Below are 16,167 nucleotides of genomic sequence, written 5' to 3'. Positions count from 1 at the left end.
AGTTACTAACAGGAAGTGTTTGGTGACCTTGTGAAGCAGGAGTCACCTTTATCCCCCAGTATTTATACTTATTACACTAGCACATGGATTAACTTGCAAAGCATGCCAGGCGACCTCACCACCTTGACTTCCACCAGGTGAAAGGTAACCCTAACCACAGAGTAGTCTTGCTAATGGGGAAGTGGCAAGGAAACAGTAATTCAGATTACAGTGAATTTGTTCTTAAGCATTGGTCTGCTAACCAAAACGCTGGCAGTTCAAACCCGCCAGCTGCTCTTCAGAAATTCTATAAAAGGTCGTGATGAGTCAGAACAAACTTGATGCCTTTTAATAACAAGCACTGAAATAGGGTTCTTGGTGGTGTAGTGCGTTACACGTTGAGCTGCTAACTGCAAGGTCAACAGTTTGAATCCACCAGCTGAGAAAGCTCTCTGTTCTCCTAAAACCTTACATAGGGTCACTGTGAGTCAGAAGAGGATCTGTGTTAGTGGGTACTAAAATAATAGCACTGGAAAGCACATTGCAATTCTCCCCTCCCACCCCCCTGCCTTTCTGACAGGCTTATTTTCCTAATTGTATTTAGTTCAAACTAATGTTAACAAGCTGCGATATACAGATGACACAACTTTGGTTTCTGAAAGCAAAGAGAACTTAAAATACATACCAATGTATTTTACATACCAATGTATGGGTTGCACCTCAATGTAAAGGAAACAAAAATCCTCACCACTGGACCAATAAATAATACCATGATAAATAGAGAAAAGATTGAAATTGTCAAAGACTGCATTTTACTTGGATCCATCACCAACGTTCATGGAAGCAGCAGTCAAGAAATCAAAGGACATAGTGCATTGGGCAAATCTGCTGCACAAAAGTGTTCAAGAGCAAAGATAGCAGTCTGAGGACTAAGGTGTGCCTGACCCAAGCCATGGCATTTTCATTAGCCTCATATGCTTGTGAAAGTTGAACAACTGAATAAGAAAGATGGTAGAAGAATTGATGCATTTGAATTATGGTGTTGGAGAAGAATATTAAAAATTCTATGAACTGCCAGAAGAACAAATCAATCTGTATTGGAAGACATGTAGCCAGAATGCTCCTTAGAAGTCAGGATGGCCAGGCTTTGTCTTTCATACTTTGGACATATTATCAGGAGGAACTAGACATCATGCTTGGTAAAAGAGGGTCAGCGAATATGAGGAAGACCCCCCAGCTAGATGGACTGGCACAGTGGCAGCTGCAATGGGCTCAAGCACAACAACGGCTGTGAGGACAGTACAGGACCAGCTAGTGTTTCATTCTTCTGTGCATATGGTTGCTATGAGTCGGAACCGACTCGACGGCACCTAACAGCATCAATATTAAAACATACAAAGGAAAAAAGTGAAGAGCAAACCAATATCCCAGCTATCTTACTTTGATAGTTCAGGTTGCAGAACTTCCCATATCAATTCACAGAATTGGCAACTGCTCTCTCTATACCATATTTTAACCTGCATATTTATTTTTGGAATATGGAAAAATCTTTGCTCCCGTGCTCTCTACAAACTACAGAGGCCTCCTTTCCTTCCCACACCATGAGACCATACAACTGGCCCCTGTGAAGGACTGACTCTTCCCCAAGCATGCTGTGCTCTCACTCCTTTGTATCTTTTCTACACTCACTTCCTTCTGTTTGGACTGCCCGGCCACCTTGATCTAGTCTGGAAAATGCACATTTGTTTTGCATCTTGGTTCAGACGTCTCTGCCTTTGAAAAACCCTCAAGGCAAGGCCAAGTCGCATGCCATGCTTCATGTTCCCATTAAAAACAAAACAAAACTCCAAAGAGTTGCCATGGAGTTAGTTGACTCTGACTCTTGGTTGGCTCCATGTGTGTCAGAGTGGAATTGGGTTCCATAAGGTTTTCAGTGGCTGGTTTTTCAGATGTAGATCCCCAGGCCTTTCTTCCAAGGTGCTTCTGGGTGGAGTTGAACCTCTAGTCTTTTAGTTGGCAGCTAACAACTTTAACTATTTATACCATCCAGGGACTTCTGTGTTATTGTGTTGTTGTTAAGTGCCATGGAGTTAGTTCTGATTCATGTTGCTGCTTCTGCGTGTCATCAAGTCTGTTTCATCTCATAGTGACCCTATGTAGGGCTTCTGAAACTGTAAATCTTTACAGGAACAGGAAGCCTCATTTTTCTCCCATGGAGCGTATAGTGGATTTGAACTGCTAACTGTGTAGTTAGCAGCCCAGCACATAACCCACTATGCTACTAGGGCTGACCTTGCATAGGGTTTCTGAGGAGTAGCTGATGGATTTGAAGCACTGACTTTTAGGTTAGCAGTCTAGTGCTTATCCTAAAGCGCCTCACCAGAATGCCATGTGTTTCTATGGTTCACTTTTATTAAAAAATTGTCAATCCGTCACCACCACTGTGTGTGGACTGTGACTCCCCTACACATCTCTGTCCCAAACACCTATATAGCATTGCGTGTGAGATAGTCTTACAAGGTACTGTTGAGTAAATGAAAGAATAAACAGAACGCCCATGGAGTTCAGCATCTTAACAGACCTACATGCACATGCATGCGTTTGGGTACCTATGTGAAAAGAGTACCTTAAATTCTGTGGGGTGAGTGGAAGCATGCTGTTGTTGTTGTTATGGGCTGTCGAGTTGGTTCTGACTCATAGCGACCCTGCATCGGGCTTCCAAATGGCGGTTTGTGGGTTTGAACTGTCAACTTTGTGGTTAGCAGTCCAGTACTTATCCTACAGTGCCAGGTGGAAGTATAGAAGGATAAAAGAGAGACTGTGTATAGATAGGAGAATGAGAAAGAATGTGAGACCCCTCTGTGAATGAAGTCGGAGTAGGGACTGATGATAATTGTATTGATTGCGTGTGAGCGAGACAGCCGTGTCTGTGACAAAAAGTGAATGCAAACTCCAGCAAGGGGGTTCAGCTGCTATTAGATCCCACAGGAAGTTTCCTGAGGTTCATCCTCTGATCCCTGCAAAGACTTTTCTCTTCTTGTTTATCCTCCCAGGCTGTGGGGTCAGGGGGAAGGAGTAGAAAAGAAATTGTTGGACTTTAAATGAATGTCTTCAGATAACTTCCTGACCTTAGCTTTGAAGAGAACCTGTGTGTTAAATAGTATCAATGCCTCCAAACTAAAATAGAGTCCAAATTATTACTCTCCCTCCTTCCCACCCACCTGAGGTGGGACTAGGGTCCAGTGATCATCCTGAAATGGTACCACAAAGAGGAAAGAAAAAGGATAGGAATTAATCCAGGAAAAGAATAAAAGAGAGATGTGAGAAGGGGGTCAGAGAACCATCCCAGGAGCAACGGTGTGTGGCTGTCCCAGCTCAGTTCTCTGGAGTTCCCTTTCTCAAGCGAGAAGAAGGGGAGAAGAAGGGTTTGTTTTGTTTGTAAATGACGTGGGTTTCTCTTTTCTTTCGTTTTTTAGGACATGACATCCAGACTTCACACAGGGCGGTCAGGCTGAGGTTGGGACCTGGTCTTGAGAGGCAGACACTTTCCTAGTGCTCTGAGGTGTGACTGCCCCCTGCCCTTTGAGATGGAGAGAAGCTGAGGGTTTCTGGGAAGTCTTCTACCTCTCCACTGCTTTTCTACAAGAGTTGCAGGGCTGGAGGCAGGGTAACTGTACATTTCAAGAAGGCAGAGTTCTAGAGAGGGGTTCCTACAAGCCAAGGGCACCTCATGCCTTCCCTTCCCACCCTCCATCCCCTCTCCCTGCACGGCAGGCATCCTTTGGGAGGGGCCCACGGCCAATCTGTAGCAGGTTTCTGACATTTTTTTTCTTCTTGGAAATGAAAACCCTTTATTTCAGTGTGTGTAAGGAAAGCACAGTCCCTTGCCATGAGAGCAGGTGGGAGGCCTGGGGCTGGCCAGGCTGGGTGGGGTTGTAGAGGAAGGCAGAAAAGGCAGGCCTGTTGGGGCCGGGGCCTCTTACCTGCTGTTGAACTTTTCAGGTTGTTTCTCTCTCATCATGTGGAATCTGTGTGCAATGGAAGCATCCTGAAAGGGCAAGAGAGGACAGCAGATCCTGAGTGAGTGGTCATGCCTCCCAGACCAAGACGCCATCTCACAGATGAGAAGTCCGAGGCTCACACAGAGGCCAAACAGCATATCCAAGGTTGCACACCAATGCCACGCATGCTTTGAAAGCTCCTATCAGTGGACCCCAAGGAGCTCTGGTAGCATAGTGGTTACGAATCGGGCTGCGAACCATAAGGTCAGCAGTTCGAAACTACCAGCTGCTCCGCGGGAGAAAGATGAGGCTTTCTACTCCCGTAAGGATTTACACCCTCGGAAACCCTGTACAGGGTCGCTATGGGTCGGAACCGACTCGAAGGCACTTAACAACAACAACAACATCAGTGGACCCCGGAGCCCTTGCAGTGGTCACACTTTACTTGACTAGTGTGAAGCAAACAGTTGAGGGGTGAGTGGAGGGGACAGCCTGGGTTCCCTGAAGAGACAGAGGGATCGGTGAGCAGTTAGAATACAGTAGCTTGTGTGTGGGCTGAGTATGAGTTTTTGGAAATGCCTTATCATATTATGTTGCAGGCTGTATTTTAAAATATTTTAAGACTCACAAGACCTTGCAAGGATAGTACAGACAGCATCCCCAAATGCTAACATCTTACATAACTACTGAACATCGTCAGAAGTAGGAAACTGATATTGGAATGATGCTATTAGACAATAGCTCTTAATCAACCACATTAATAGAAAGAATGAGTGGCATTAGAACGCTTCCTTACCAAAAAAAAAAAAAAAAAGACTTATTGACATTGGGAAGAGTGGCAAGAGCCATTTTAGTGGAGTGACCAAACAGGAGAAGTCAGAAATTAGAATATATACTTTCTTATTATTTATTGATGGGGTACAGAGTTCCTAGGTAGTGTCAACTGTTAATGTATTTGGCTACTAACAGAAAGGTTGGAGGTTCAAATTTACCCAGAGGTGCCTCCAAAGAAAGACCTACCAATCTACTTCCCCAAATATCTGCCATTGAAAACCCTCATCATTCTACTTTACCACACATGGGGTCACCATGAGTCAGCGTTTACTAACAGCAACTGTTTCTTTTTTAGGAAGTTAACAACAACAACATGGCCACTGTAGGGCATTCCTGACCACCTCTCCTCTGAACTTACTTACAGTTAGAATGGCTCCCATGATGCTGTGCTTCCAGCTCTCCAGCCACTGACCCACCCTCTTAGCCGTAAACAGTGGGGTTCTCCTAACTCTCATTTCTAGATACTGATGCCTCGATAGGTCTAGCTACAAACCCAATCCTATACTTTAAGCCTAAGATTGATCTTCCCCTCTTGCTGCAGAGGTCTATTTCCCCTTCACTGTCTAAGCCCCATGGTCAGCTCATGGCATGCAGGTGCTGGGCTTTTGAAATAAATAGGTCAGTTGGGCATGAGGGAACAGACAGCACAGAAACAAGGGAGCTGATTTGGAGTTGTGCACAAATATAGAAACCTAATTACTAGACTGGTCACTAAAAAAGACCTAAATTCCATGCAGTGAGTTTTCAGTTAATGCATATTAAATTCATTTCCTGATCTGGAAACTCTATAAATGAAAATATATGAATTTTTTTTTTTTTTTAATATCGGGAGGTATAGGTTCAGTGAACCAGCAATTTTTGAGCATTTACTGAGTACAGTGAGTGAATGTGGGCGGGGACAGAAGATTCAGAAGCAAGTGAGGGGCAAAGAGGAGATTTTGCACAGTGAAATCTGTGAGAGCCACAACTGGACGGGGTTGCCTTGTTTTTCTGAGTCTTGCAATGTTTCTACCTTTGACATGGTGTGGTTTTAGCACTTTTCTATTGCTTGTTTTGATGGAAAGTACTCATATTTGAGTTTTCCTCCTTTCACAGGTTTCTGTATTACACAGGTTCTGGCTTTCACAGGTTTGACTGTATGTGGTTTTGGCAAGGCAACCCAGCCAGCTGTTGAAAATGGGGAAGGCAGTTCAAGAAGATGAGTTTATTTTGTGCTTGTCAGACTCTTGACTGAAATAATGTCCTAGGAATTTAACATTTACATTTTAGCTGTGGATTTTTCATTTTGTTTCGTTTTATAGTTTAAGATACATCGCAAGTTGAAGGCACCCTTGTAGATGCCTGGGAGGGAGATGTGTACTCCCCTCTTCTATTGGGATCCATCCTGCCCGAACAGCTTTGAAGACAGTAGAGCGTCCTGCTCGTAGGCTATACCACCTCCCTCTCCCTGAGTGAGTTTCATTGAACATGCTGAATAAGATTCATATGACATTCGTCAAATGCTTCTTGAGAGTTCAAGAAAACATTCCATCTACTTGTGCTCCTTTGAAGCATGAGTTTTCTTCCATCTGGGAGAAAACAAAAATGCCTATCACATGTTGCCTGGCATGATTTGTACTTTTACTAACCTCTGGACTCCTGATGTGGCACTGTAGAATCAGCACTAGACTGCAAACCACCAGGTCAGCAGTTCAAACCCACCATATGCTCCTCGGAAACCCTATACAGAATCACTATGAGTTGGAACTGAGTTGAAGGCACTTAACAATAACAGCTCCCAGTACTGCTGTGACTGACTCCTTTAAAAAAAAAAAAAATTCTCTGGAATATGCACACAGGCATATTTGGAGTCCTGATGGTCCTTGGTTGTTTCCTATCAAGGTTTTTTTTGTCGTTGTTGTTCTCCATAGGTTTTGCAAAGCTTCTTTTTACAGAGCTCAGCTTTTACAATATTATTAATTAAGCTGTGTGAGTATGAATGTGAGAATGTGGTCGGCTGGTAAATACACAACATACAAGAGAGAGTTGAAGAGCTCTTCTGCTGTTAATGCTTGAAAAGACTAAGATGGTCAACACTCAGACCATGTTTTTGGATCTGTGGATGAAGAAGAGAGTCACGATTCACCTTCCTCCTCCCCACTGAGCTTCTCTGGGTCAGGCATGATTTATATTCAGAAGTGTTTCACTGACATGTTGGGAACCTGTGCTACCATGGTCCAAGCCTTTTCTTGATACAGCAAAATGAGACTTCATAAAAAGGCAGAATGCCTTTGTCCTGCCTAGCCTTCCTCCTTCAGCTTTAAGAAATCTGTCGTGAAGAGAGAAGATAGGAATTGCAAACCCATGCAAATCATGATGATGGCATTTCTGAAGGCTGCATTGTGTGGGAGAATTTCCTATATGGTATTAGGTAAAGAGATGAGGAGAGATATGGCCCAGACTAGTCTTTCTTGTATTCATACTCCAGGCACACAGTTGGATGCAGAATCTTTGTGCCCTTTCTAGTAATTTGAACTGTGAAATATTGAAATGTCTACGCCAGCACTGTACAAACAGAAGTATAGTGTAAGCTACTTACATAACTTAAACTATTCTAGTGGTTGGTTGTGTGTCACCGAGTTGGTTCCACTAATAGCGATTCTATATAAGGCTTGTTGTTGTTATTATGTGCCGTGGAGTTGGTTCCAACTCATAGCATTTCCGAGGCTGTAAATCTTTACAGGAGCAGAAAGCCTCATCTTTCTCCCAAGGAACAACTGGTAGATTCCAACTGCTCATCTTGCAGTTAGCAGCCCAGCTGGCAATCCATTATGTTACCAGGGCTCCTTCTACTATTCTAGTAGTTACATAAACAAGAAAAAAACAAAACAAAACAAAAAATCCAGATCAAAGTAATTTTAATAATATATTTTAATTAACCTGAGGCACCACAGATATGAGTCCTGGTGTGCCGCTGTGGGCTAAAGTGCTGGACTGCAAAGATGGTTTGAACCACAAGGTCGGCAGTTCAAGCTCACCAGCCGCTCCTTGGAAATCCTATACAGAGTCGCTATGGGTCAGAACCAACTCCTTAACAACACAAACAACTACAGATATTATTATTAAAATAACATGTCATGTAATTAATAGAGGAAATACTATTGAAATATCTTGCATTCTTTTTTTTTTTTTTTAAATACCAAATTTTCAACATCTGCTGTGTATTTGATACTTAAAGCCCATCTCAGTTTGGGCAAGTCAGATTTCAAGTGTGCAGTGATCATGTGTGACTAGTGGCTACCATATTGGGCAATGGGCAGTACAGGTCTAGGTTGCCTTGATAATTTATTGAGATAACAAGCAGAAAGGGGACAGTAGAACAGGTTAGTTGGCAATGGGATTATCTGAAAAACTTTTGACAGAGTAGGGAATGGAAAAGAATGTGAACCCTTTGCCTAGTCTCTTCCCTGAGTCCCATTGTCTCTGTAAATTCATAACTCTACCAGATGACAAACAAGAACCTGATGTTAAGGAAATCCCAAAGTCTGCAGATTTGTGATCAGTCTGCTAGTGGAGTGAAGGCTCGTCGTTGGGGGAACCTGGCTGGCGGAAAGTGGTGTGTGCGTTAGTGTGACAGGCTGTGACCTTCCCTTGACCCTTGGGTTCTCCTAGCATCAGAAATAGATTTCATTGAATCAAGGGATTAGCTGTCCAGTCACTGTGTTAAGGCTTGGTGAAAGCAGAGCCTTTGAGGGTTTCAGAGTTCCACAGAGCACAGGAACTGTTTTGCAGTCCGAAACTTCCTGTCACTGATACCTGGCCATCCTGACATTTCTACAAATCCAAAAATAAAGAGCAGGGAAGACAAGACCAAAGAAGTCAGAGGAAGTGGTGTCCTGAATGACTATGTTTAAAATCTCTTGCCAAGGGATAGCACCAGTTAAAAGGCCTGCTAGGCCAAGTCTCTCAACTCCACACTGATGAGAACCTGGCATGGGGTTACTTAGAAAGTGTTGGTAACGAGGCCCACAGTCACTCCCTGGGTAGGCCAGTAGAATCTGGACCCTCTGCCTTGTTACTCCTTGAATTCATCAAGGCCAGTTCTTTACCACCCAGGAACACCGCAGAGTGGTGCTCACTGTCATCACTTTTGTAAATGCAAGGCAGCAGACATTTATACCAGTAAGACATTCCAACTTCTTCAAAAGACTTTGCACGGCTCTCTTTACCAAGGAGTCCGACTCTATTTAATCATCATAAGGAAGTAAAACTGGGTTGGTTTACATACCTACTTCTCCTCTTACAATGTCTGGGAAGTCAAATAGGGAGCAAGACCTTCTGCAAATGTCAGCCCCAGTCTCTGTTAGGGTTGTGTGTTGGTTACTTGTTTTCTCAAGAATTTCCCTCTCCAACTGTTAAAGACCGAGCACATAAACCCTGCAAATATTTTACTGAGAGAAGGTGAAGGGTATACCAACAAGAAAAAAATAGCCCTGGTTCTCACTCCTCTGCAATAAAATGTTAAACATGCATAAGCCGAAAGTATTTGAAAAAAAGAAATTCTGAGGAAGCTATTGTAAAGTTCTTCATAATTTGAAAGTTGAACAGATTGATAGCTTGACCACTGTGGGTAATGGGGAATCTGTTGAGCCTTCCATCCGCACCCTCCCCTCCTTCTTGTTTGCAGCAATGTTGACACCATGAGATAGGTCCTGGATAGGCCACTGATCAGTCTTGGCTTTGGCTGTTGTTGTTAAGTGCCATCAAGTCAGTTCTGACTCACAGTGATCCTGTGTAGGGTTTCTGAGGAGCAGCTGGTGAATTTGAACTGCCGACCTTATGATTCAAATTGCCCTTGTGGTCGAGTGTTTATCCTACAGTGCCATACTAGGTCTTGGTTTTAAGGACTGGTTATCTAATTCAGCTGCCACTTGTCTAATCAGTTTGTCATACTATGTTGTCTTGCATGTTGCTGTGATGCTGGAAGCTATGCTACTGATATTTGAAATACCAGCAGGGTCATCCATGGTGGTCAGGTTTCAGCGGTGCTTGTAGGCCTTAGTCTACAGACTAGGAAGAAAGGGCTGGCAATCTACTTCAGAAAATTAACCAATGAAAACCCCATAGATCACAACAGAATATCGTGTGGTAGTGTTCGAAGATGAGTCCCCTAGGTTGGAAGACACTCAACAATGAACTTGAGCATAACAATGATCATGAAGAAGGTGCAGGACTGACCAACATTGTATCTCTTGTACCCGCCGTTGCCAGGAGTTGGAGCCAACTCTATGGCAAATAACAACTAGCAGTCTAGTTGTGGGGAGGTTATCAATTCCATTTCGGGGTGCTCATCCATTTGGTTTGCAAACACTAGTCAAGTGCCTGCCAGGTGTTTCCAGCCATCAGACCTAGGTGTGCTTAGAAAAGGAAAAGTTTAGGGCTATAGACTCTGAAGGCAGCTGTGGCTGAAACCTGCCATCTAGAAGTTTTCAGGAAGGTTGTCCAGTCCTGCTACTCTGCTCTTTCATGCAGGGGCACTGGTTGTCTCCTCCCTTCTTACTTCCCTCTCTTTTATCTACTGTAGTCTGCCTCTGCTCCTGTGAAGATCCACTGCCTCAGCCCATGGTTCTCTGCTCTCCTGAGTTGTCTTCACTCACTCAGGACCATCAGCATCAGAATTACCTCAGGGGCTTGTTAATTATGCAGATTCCCACAACTGACTCTGACCCACTGAAACAGAATATGAATCCGAATCTGGTGGAATCTGCATTTCTAACCGGGGCACTAGTCAGCCACATTGGTCACTCCCCAGACACTGGAAAGGCTGTGCAGAAGCCACATAGCTCAGGGTCCAGAGCTCAGTCAGGCCCTGGAGCTAGGATTTCTGCAGGTATGCTATCTGGCTCTATCACTTGCCAGCTTGGATCTGTTTCTTTATCCCTCTAAGCTAAAGTGCCTCCTTACAAAACAAATGACTATATCTACCTCATAGGAAAACTCTCCTTCTGTGCAGTAGGTACTCAGGAAATGTTATCAAGTTATATTGTGGTTTTTCAAGGACAAATATAAACTGAGTTTCTATAAAACCATCATGACAGGAAGTCCACATTCAGAAGCCAGCTGAACTCCAGACCTGTCAGTCATATTTAGTCATATCTGGTATGTAGGAGCTGAAGAGGGCATGAGCTCCTGCTGGGAAGATGTGGGGTCTGAGCAGATGACCCCAAAGGAGAGGGGCCTTGAAACAAGAATGGGAGAGTGGTGTCTGCCTAGGCCTCTGGAGAGAGAACTAGACGAGGTAGAGGGGAAGTAGTTTACCCCAACTGAGGCCAGGGTGCTGGGGTGACAAATTAGATTGGGGCACAAGAATCCCTGTATTTGTTCCCAGTCCCCCACACCTCCACTTTCTCAGAACCCGATCATGGGTCTATCAAATCCTCTCCTGTTTTAGTAAGAGAAAGAGCACTGCATGAAACCCATGCCCATTGCCATTGAATTGATTCCAACACATAACAACCCCACGTGTTTGGAGTAGAACTACTCCATAGGCTTTTCTAGGCTACAATCGTCAGGGAAGTAGATCACCAAGCCTTTCTTCAATGGTGCCACTGAGTAGGTTTGAGGTTAGTAGTTGTTGTTAAGTGCTGTCAAGTCGGTTCTGACTCAGAACAACCCTGTGTAGGTTTCCAAGGAGAGGCTGGTGTGGTTGAACCACCGACCTAGTGGTTAGCAATCCATGTGTGCCACCCAAGGACCATGAACATTGGATGAGGACTCAGAAAAACAAAGGCAAATCTCTTAATCTCTCTGAGTGTCTGTTTCCTTACCAATACAATGAAGATAATAATTCCCTTCAGTGTACTCATAAGAATCAAGAAAAGATGGCAGTTTAAATCCTTCTGTAAACATAAGCTATTATTATTTTTAATCCTTTCCTCTTCCACAGTTCTCCTTTTAGTCTTCCTACTAAAAAACCAGACTCTTCCCGTAAGCCTGCTGTCTCTTTAAGGTACCTAACAGTTCCTTCTCTCTTTCCTGTTATTTATTATTTTTTTAAGCACTACAGTTTTCAAAAGAGGCCTATGTGGGGAAGGTTGTGCACAAGTCTCTCACAGTCTAGGCCCAGAGGACTGGTCTGGAAGGAGTTGTAAGCATATGAAATTGGGAAGTGTAGAGGGAAGAACTTGGCATTAGACTAAAGCAGGGCTACGTGAGTCTTAGTATTACCCCTAGTCAAGTGTCCTCAGGCCTCATCTGTAAAATGGGGATATCCATACGTACTTTGCAGGATTACTAGGAGGGCTACAATATAGAAAGTCTGGCACAGTAGAGAGCCCATTGTATTTCCCTCCCAAACCCCAGTTCTATGTATGAAAATGATCCATCACCACCCCCTCCCTCACGCCAACGGCCTGGAAACAGTGTCCACCCTAGTCCTCTCTGTACCACACGTTGAGTTCAACAAAACAGAGTAACTGAGCTATGCTGGATGTGTTGGGGACCGGGGAAGAGAAGCCGGAGGTGGCACTGTCCTTGCCTCTCTTGGGTGTTGGAGAAGCCAGGCACATTAAACCAATCCCTTCCATCTAATGCAGAGAGTGTACTTACAGGGTAAGTACAGAGCCTAGCCTGAGGGGGCACCAATGAGAATTAGGGAGCAACCCCCTTGAGGGGTCAGCCTGGAGAAGATACCCCAGAGGTTTGTGAAGCACTTGTGCAATGGGGTTGAGACAAGAAGAGACAATAGAAGAAGAAATCCTATAAATTAAACTAGCCAAGCCAGCTTGAAACCATATGGGCCTCCCTTGAGGGCAGAATTCCCAATTCTGTAATCTTAGGCTACAATCTCCTCATGACCTCGCTCCTTAGTTATGTCTTGGTGTTGTTTTTCTTTAACTGCTTTAAATGACTTAAATGATAAATATGTTTGAAAAAGTTCTATCTTTCCTCCTTGTGCTACTTAACATACGAGGGGTAGGGATTTTCTCACAACCAAGGAGAAGAACTGGGGCAATTAGGGTGTGTGGTCCCAACCCAGACGAGAGGAGGCTTGGATCTAAGTCAGGGCTGGCAGCAGCTGGGACAGGTAGAGCAGGAAACCAGAGTGGTATATCTAAGGACTAACTCTTCCTGTCCCCCTAGGCATTCTCTTTCTGGAAAGAAAGCAATTTCTGGCCAACTCACCACGCCAATGGAGAAATAGTTGTTCATGATGTTGTACGGGACCTGGTCCCCGTTCTCCACCTCCTCTCTGGGGCTGACTTCCAGGTGCCAGCGGTCCAGCATGACCAAGGGACTCTGTTCGATGTCCTTCAGAATTTTCGTCAAGCTGCCCCCCTCGTAACCTGCGGAGCACAGTAAGGCATTTGCCACCAGAGTAGAGATACTAAGTTGTTGCTGATGCATAGAAAGCTGTCAGAGTAGGGATCCCCCTGCACATTGGGACAGGGAGACTCCCCAGTGTGTCCTTGTATTGGAGATACTTATGTTCCCTGAACTATGGAGAAGGGGAGGGCAACAGGAGCCAGTTAGAGAGAGACTGGGTGATTTGGAAGTAGGAAGAGCAGGGGGTGCTGGCAAAAGTGACAGGGCTAGGTAGCTGAACACTAGAGAATTCTAGTGATCTGGACAGTTAGGAGGCTGCTCATAAGAGGACAACAGAGCTGCTCCAGGACCATGCCATGTTAGACACCGTGTGGTAGACAGAATTTTAAGATCTTCCCCATAATTTCTATATCTCTTACAATTGCCGGGACTTGTAAGAACAACAACTTTTGGTTGTTCTTGTTGTTATTAAATGACGTCAAGTTGGTTCTGACTCATAGTGACCCAGTATGGGTTCCCGGGAGTAGCTGGTGGGTTTGAAATGCTGACTTTGGGGTTGGCAGTCCAGTGCTGATCCTAAGGCACCACACCAAGAGTTATAGTTAAGAAAGAAAGATCATTCTGTGGGAATCGGACTTAACCAGGTAACAATAAAAGGAACCTGGCTCTTCCTTAAGAAAGAGGTTAAAAGTTTGAGAAGGATTTGATGTGAGGGAGATGTTTTGTTGTTAGCTATGAATACGGAGGGATCCATGTGGCAAGGAATGTGGGTGGCCTCTAGAAGATTAATGTGGTCCTCTGATGACAACTAACAAAGATGTAGTGACCTCCATCCTACAGTCACAAGGAACTGAATTCGGTTAACAATATGAATGATCTCACAGGCAAATTCTATCTTAGAGCCTCCAGAAAAAAACACAGTCCAAATGACATCCTGATTTCAGCTTAAGACCCTGAGATGATAACACCCAGCCATGCAGTACCAGAACTTTTGACCTACAGCTTTTGAGATAATAAATAGGATTGGTTTAAGGTGCTAAATTTGTGGTAAATTGTTATGCAGCAATAGAAAACTAATTGTTGTTGTTAAGTGCTGTTGAGTTTGTTCTGAATTATGGTGACCCTATACACAAAAGCACCAGGAATTGATGGAATAAAAATTGAAATATTTCAAGAAAGTGAGGCGGCACAGGAGACACTCACTCATCTATGCCAAGAAATTTGGAAGACAACTATCTGGTCAACTGATTGGAAGAGATCTGTATCTGTGATCATTCCAAACACAGGTAAACCATCGGAATGTGGAAATCATCCGATAATATCTTTGATATCCCATGCAAGTAAAGTTTTACTAACGGTAATACAGAAATGGCTGTAAGCATACATTGACAGAGAAATTCCAGAGGTTCAAGTTGGAGTCAGAAGAGGACGTGGAATGAGTGATATCATTGTTGATGTCTGATGGATCTTGGCTGAAAGCAGAGAATACCAGAAAGGTGTTTACCTGTGCTTTATTGACTATGCAAAGGCCTTCGATTGTGTGGATCATGACAAGCTATGGACAACATTGCGAAACATGAGTATTCCGAACACTTAATTGTGCTCATGAGGAATCTGTACATGAACCAAGAGGCAATTGTTCGAACAAAGCATGGGAACACTGCATGGTTTAAAAATAAGAAAGGTGTGCGACAGGGTTGTATTCTTTCACCATATTTATTCAACCTGTATGCTGAGCAAATCATCCGAGAAGTTGTGTTATATGATGAGAAATGTGGCATCAGGATTGGAGGAAGACTCATTAACAACCTGTGATATGCAGATGATACAACCTTGCTTCTGAAAGTGCAGAGGACTTAAAATACTTACTGATAAAGATCAAAGAGCACAGCCTTCTGTGTGGATTGCATCTCAATGTAAAGAAAACAAAAATCCTCATCACTGGACCAATAAAACAACATTCTAATCAATGGAGAAAAGATTTTTCATGTTGTTAGGTGTTGTCAAGAAGTTGTCAAGGACTTCGTTCTTCTTGGATCAACCATCAACACTCATGGAAGCAGCAGTCAAGAAGTGAAACGACATAATTGCATTAGGCAAAACTGCATCACAAGACCTTTTTAAAGTTCTGAAGAGCAAAGATGTCAGCTTGAGGACAAAGGTGTGCTTGACCCAAGCCATGGTATTTTCAATAACCTCATAGGCATGTGAAAACTGGACAGTGAATGAGGAAGACCGTAGAAGAATTGATACTTTTGAGTTATAGTGCTGAAGGAGAATGTTGAAAGTACCATGGGCTGCCAAAAGAACAAACAGATTTGTGTTGGAAGAAGTGCAGCCAGAATGCTCCTTGGAGGCCAGGATGGCCAAACTTTGTCTTTCATACTTTGGAATATATTGTCAGGAGGGACAGGTCACTGGAGAAGGAGATCATGTTTGGTAAAGTGGAGGCTCAGAGAAGATCCCCAGTGAGATGGACTGGCAAAGTGGCAACATCAAAGGGTTCAAGCGTGGCAACAATTGTGAAGTTGGCCCAGGACCTGGCAGTGTTTTGTTCTGTTGTGCATAGGGTCGCTATGAGACAGTACCGACTCGATGGCACCAAACAACAACAACAACATAAACAACAAAATGAAATACTGCCCAATCCAGTACCATCCTCACAATTGTTACTATGTTTGAGGTCATTGTTGCAGCCCCAATGTCAATTCATCTGTTTGAGACTTTTCCTCTTTTATGCTGACCTTCTACTTTACTAAGCATGATGTCCTGCTCCAAGGACCGGTCCCTCCTGATAACATTTCCAAAGTATATGAGATGAAGTCTAGCCATCTTTGCTTCTAAGGAGCATTCTGGCTATAGTTCTTACAACATAGATTTGTTCATTCTCTTGGTATCCCATAGTCTATTTTACATTCTTTGCCAACACCATAATTGTTCTTCAGCTTCCATATTCATTGTCCAGCTTTCCCATGTATATGAGGTGAATGAAAATATATGGGCATTGGTCAGGTATACCTTAGTCATCAAAGTGGCATCTTTACTTTTT

At 43.7% G+C, this 16,167-nt stretch overlaps 1 protein-coding gene across 7 annotated transcripts in view; it reads right to left on the bottom strand.

Annotated features, from left to right (window-relative positions):
- Positions 1–16,167, bottom strand: part of DGKG (diacylglycerol kinase, gamma 90kDa) — a 261,627-nt gene that overhangs the window by 122,267 nt on the left and 123,193 nt on the right. For all 7 annotated transcript variants that reach the window (XM_006869748.1, XM_006869752.1, XM_006869750.1 and 4 more), the window contains 2 exons: positions 12,978–13,138; positions 3,963–4,027 (listed from right to left, as the gene is read on the bottom strand). In XM_006869748.1, coding sequence (XP_006869810.1) covers positions 3,963–4,027; positions 12,978–13,138 — 226 coding nt within the window. The remainder of the gene's footprint in view (positions 1–3,962; positions 4,028–12,977; positions 13,139–16,167) is intronic.

This window comes from Chrysochloris asiatica, unplaced genomic scaffold (genome assembly GCF_000296735.1).
Source record: "Chrysochloris asiatica unplaced genomic scaffold, ChrAsi1.0 scaffold00135, whole genome shotgun sequence".
NCBI lineage: Eukaryota > Metazoa > Chordata > Mammalia > Afrosoricida > Chrysochloridae > Chrysochloris > Chrysochloris asiatica.
The sequence above is the reverse complement of the archived record's forward strand: the minus strand, read 5'-3'. Positions and strand labels throughout refer to the sequence as shown.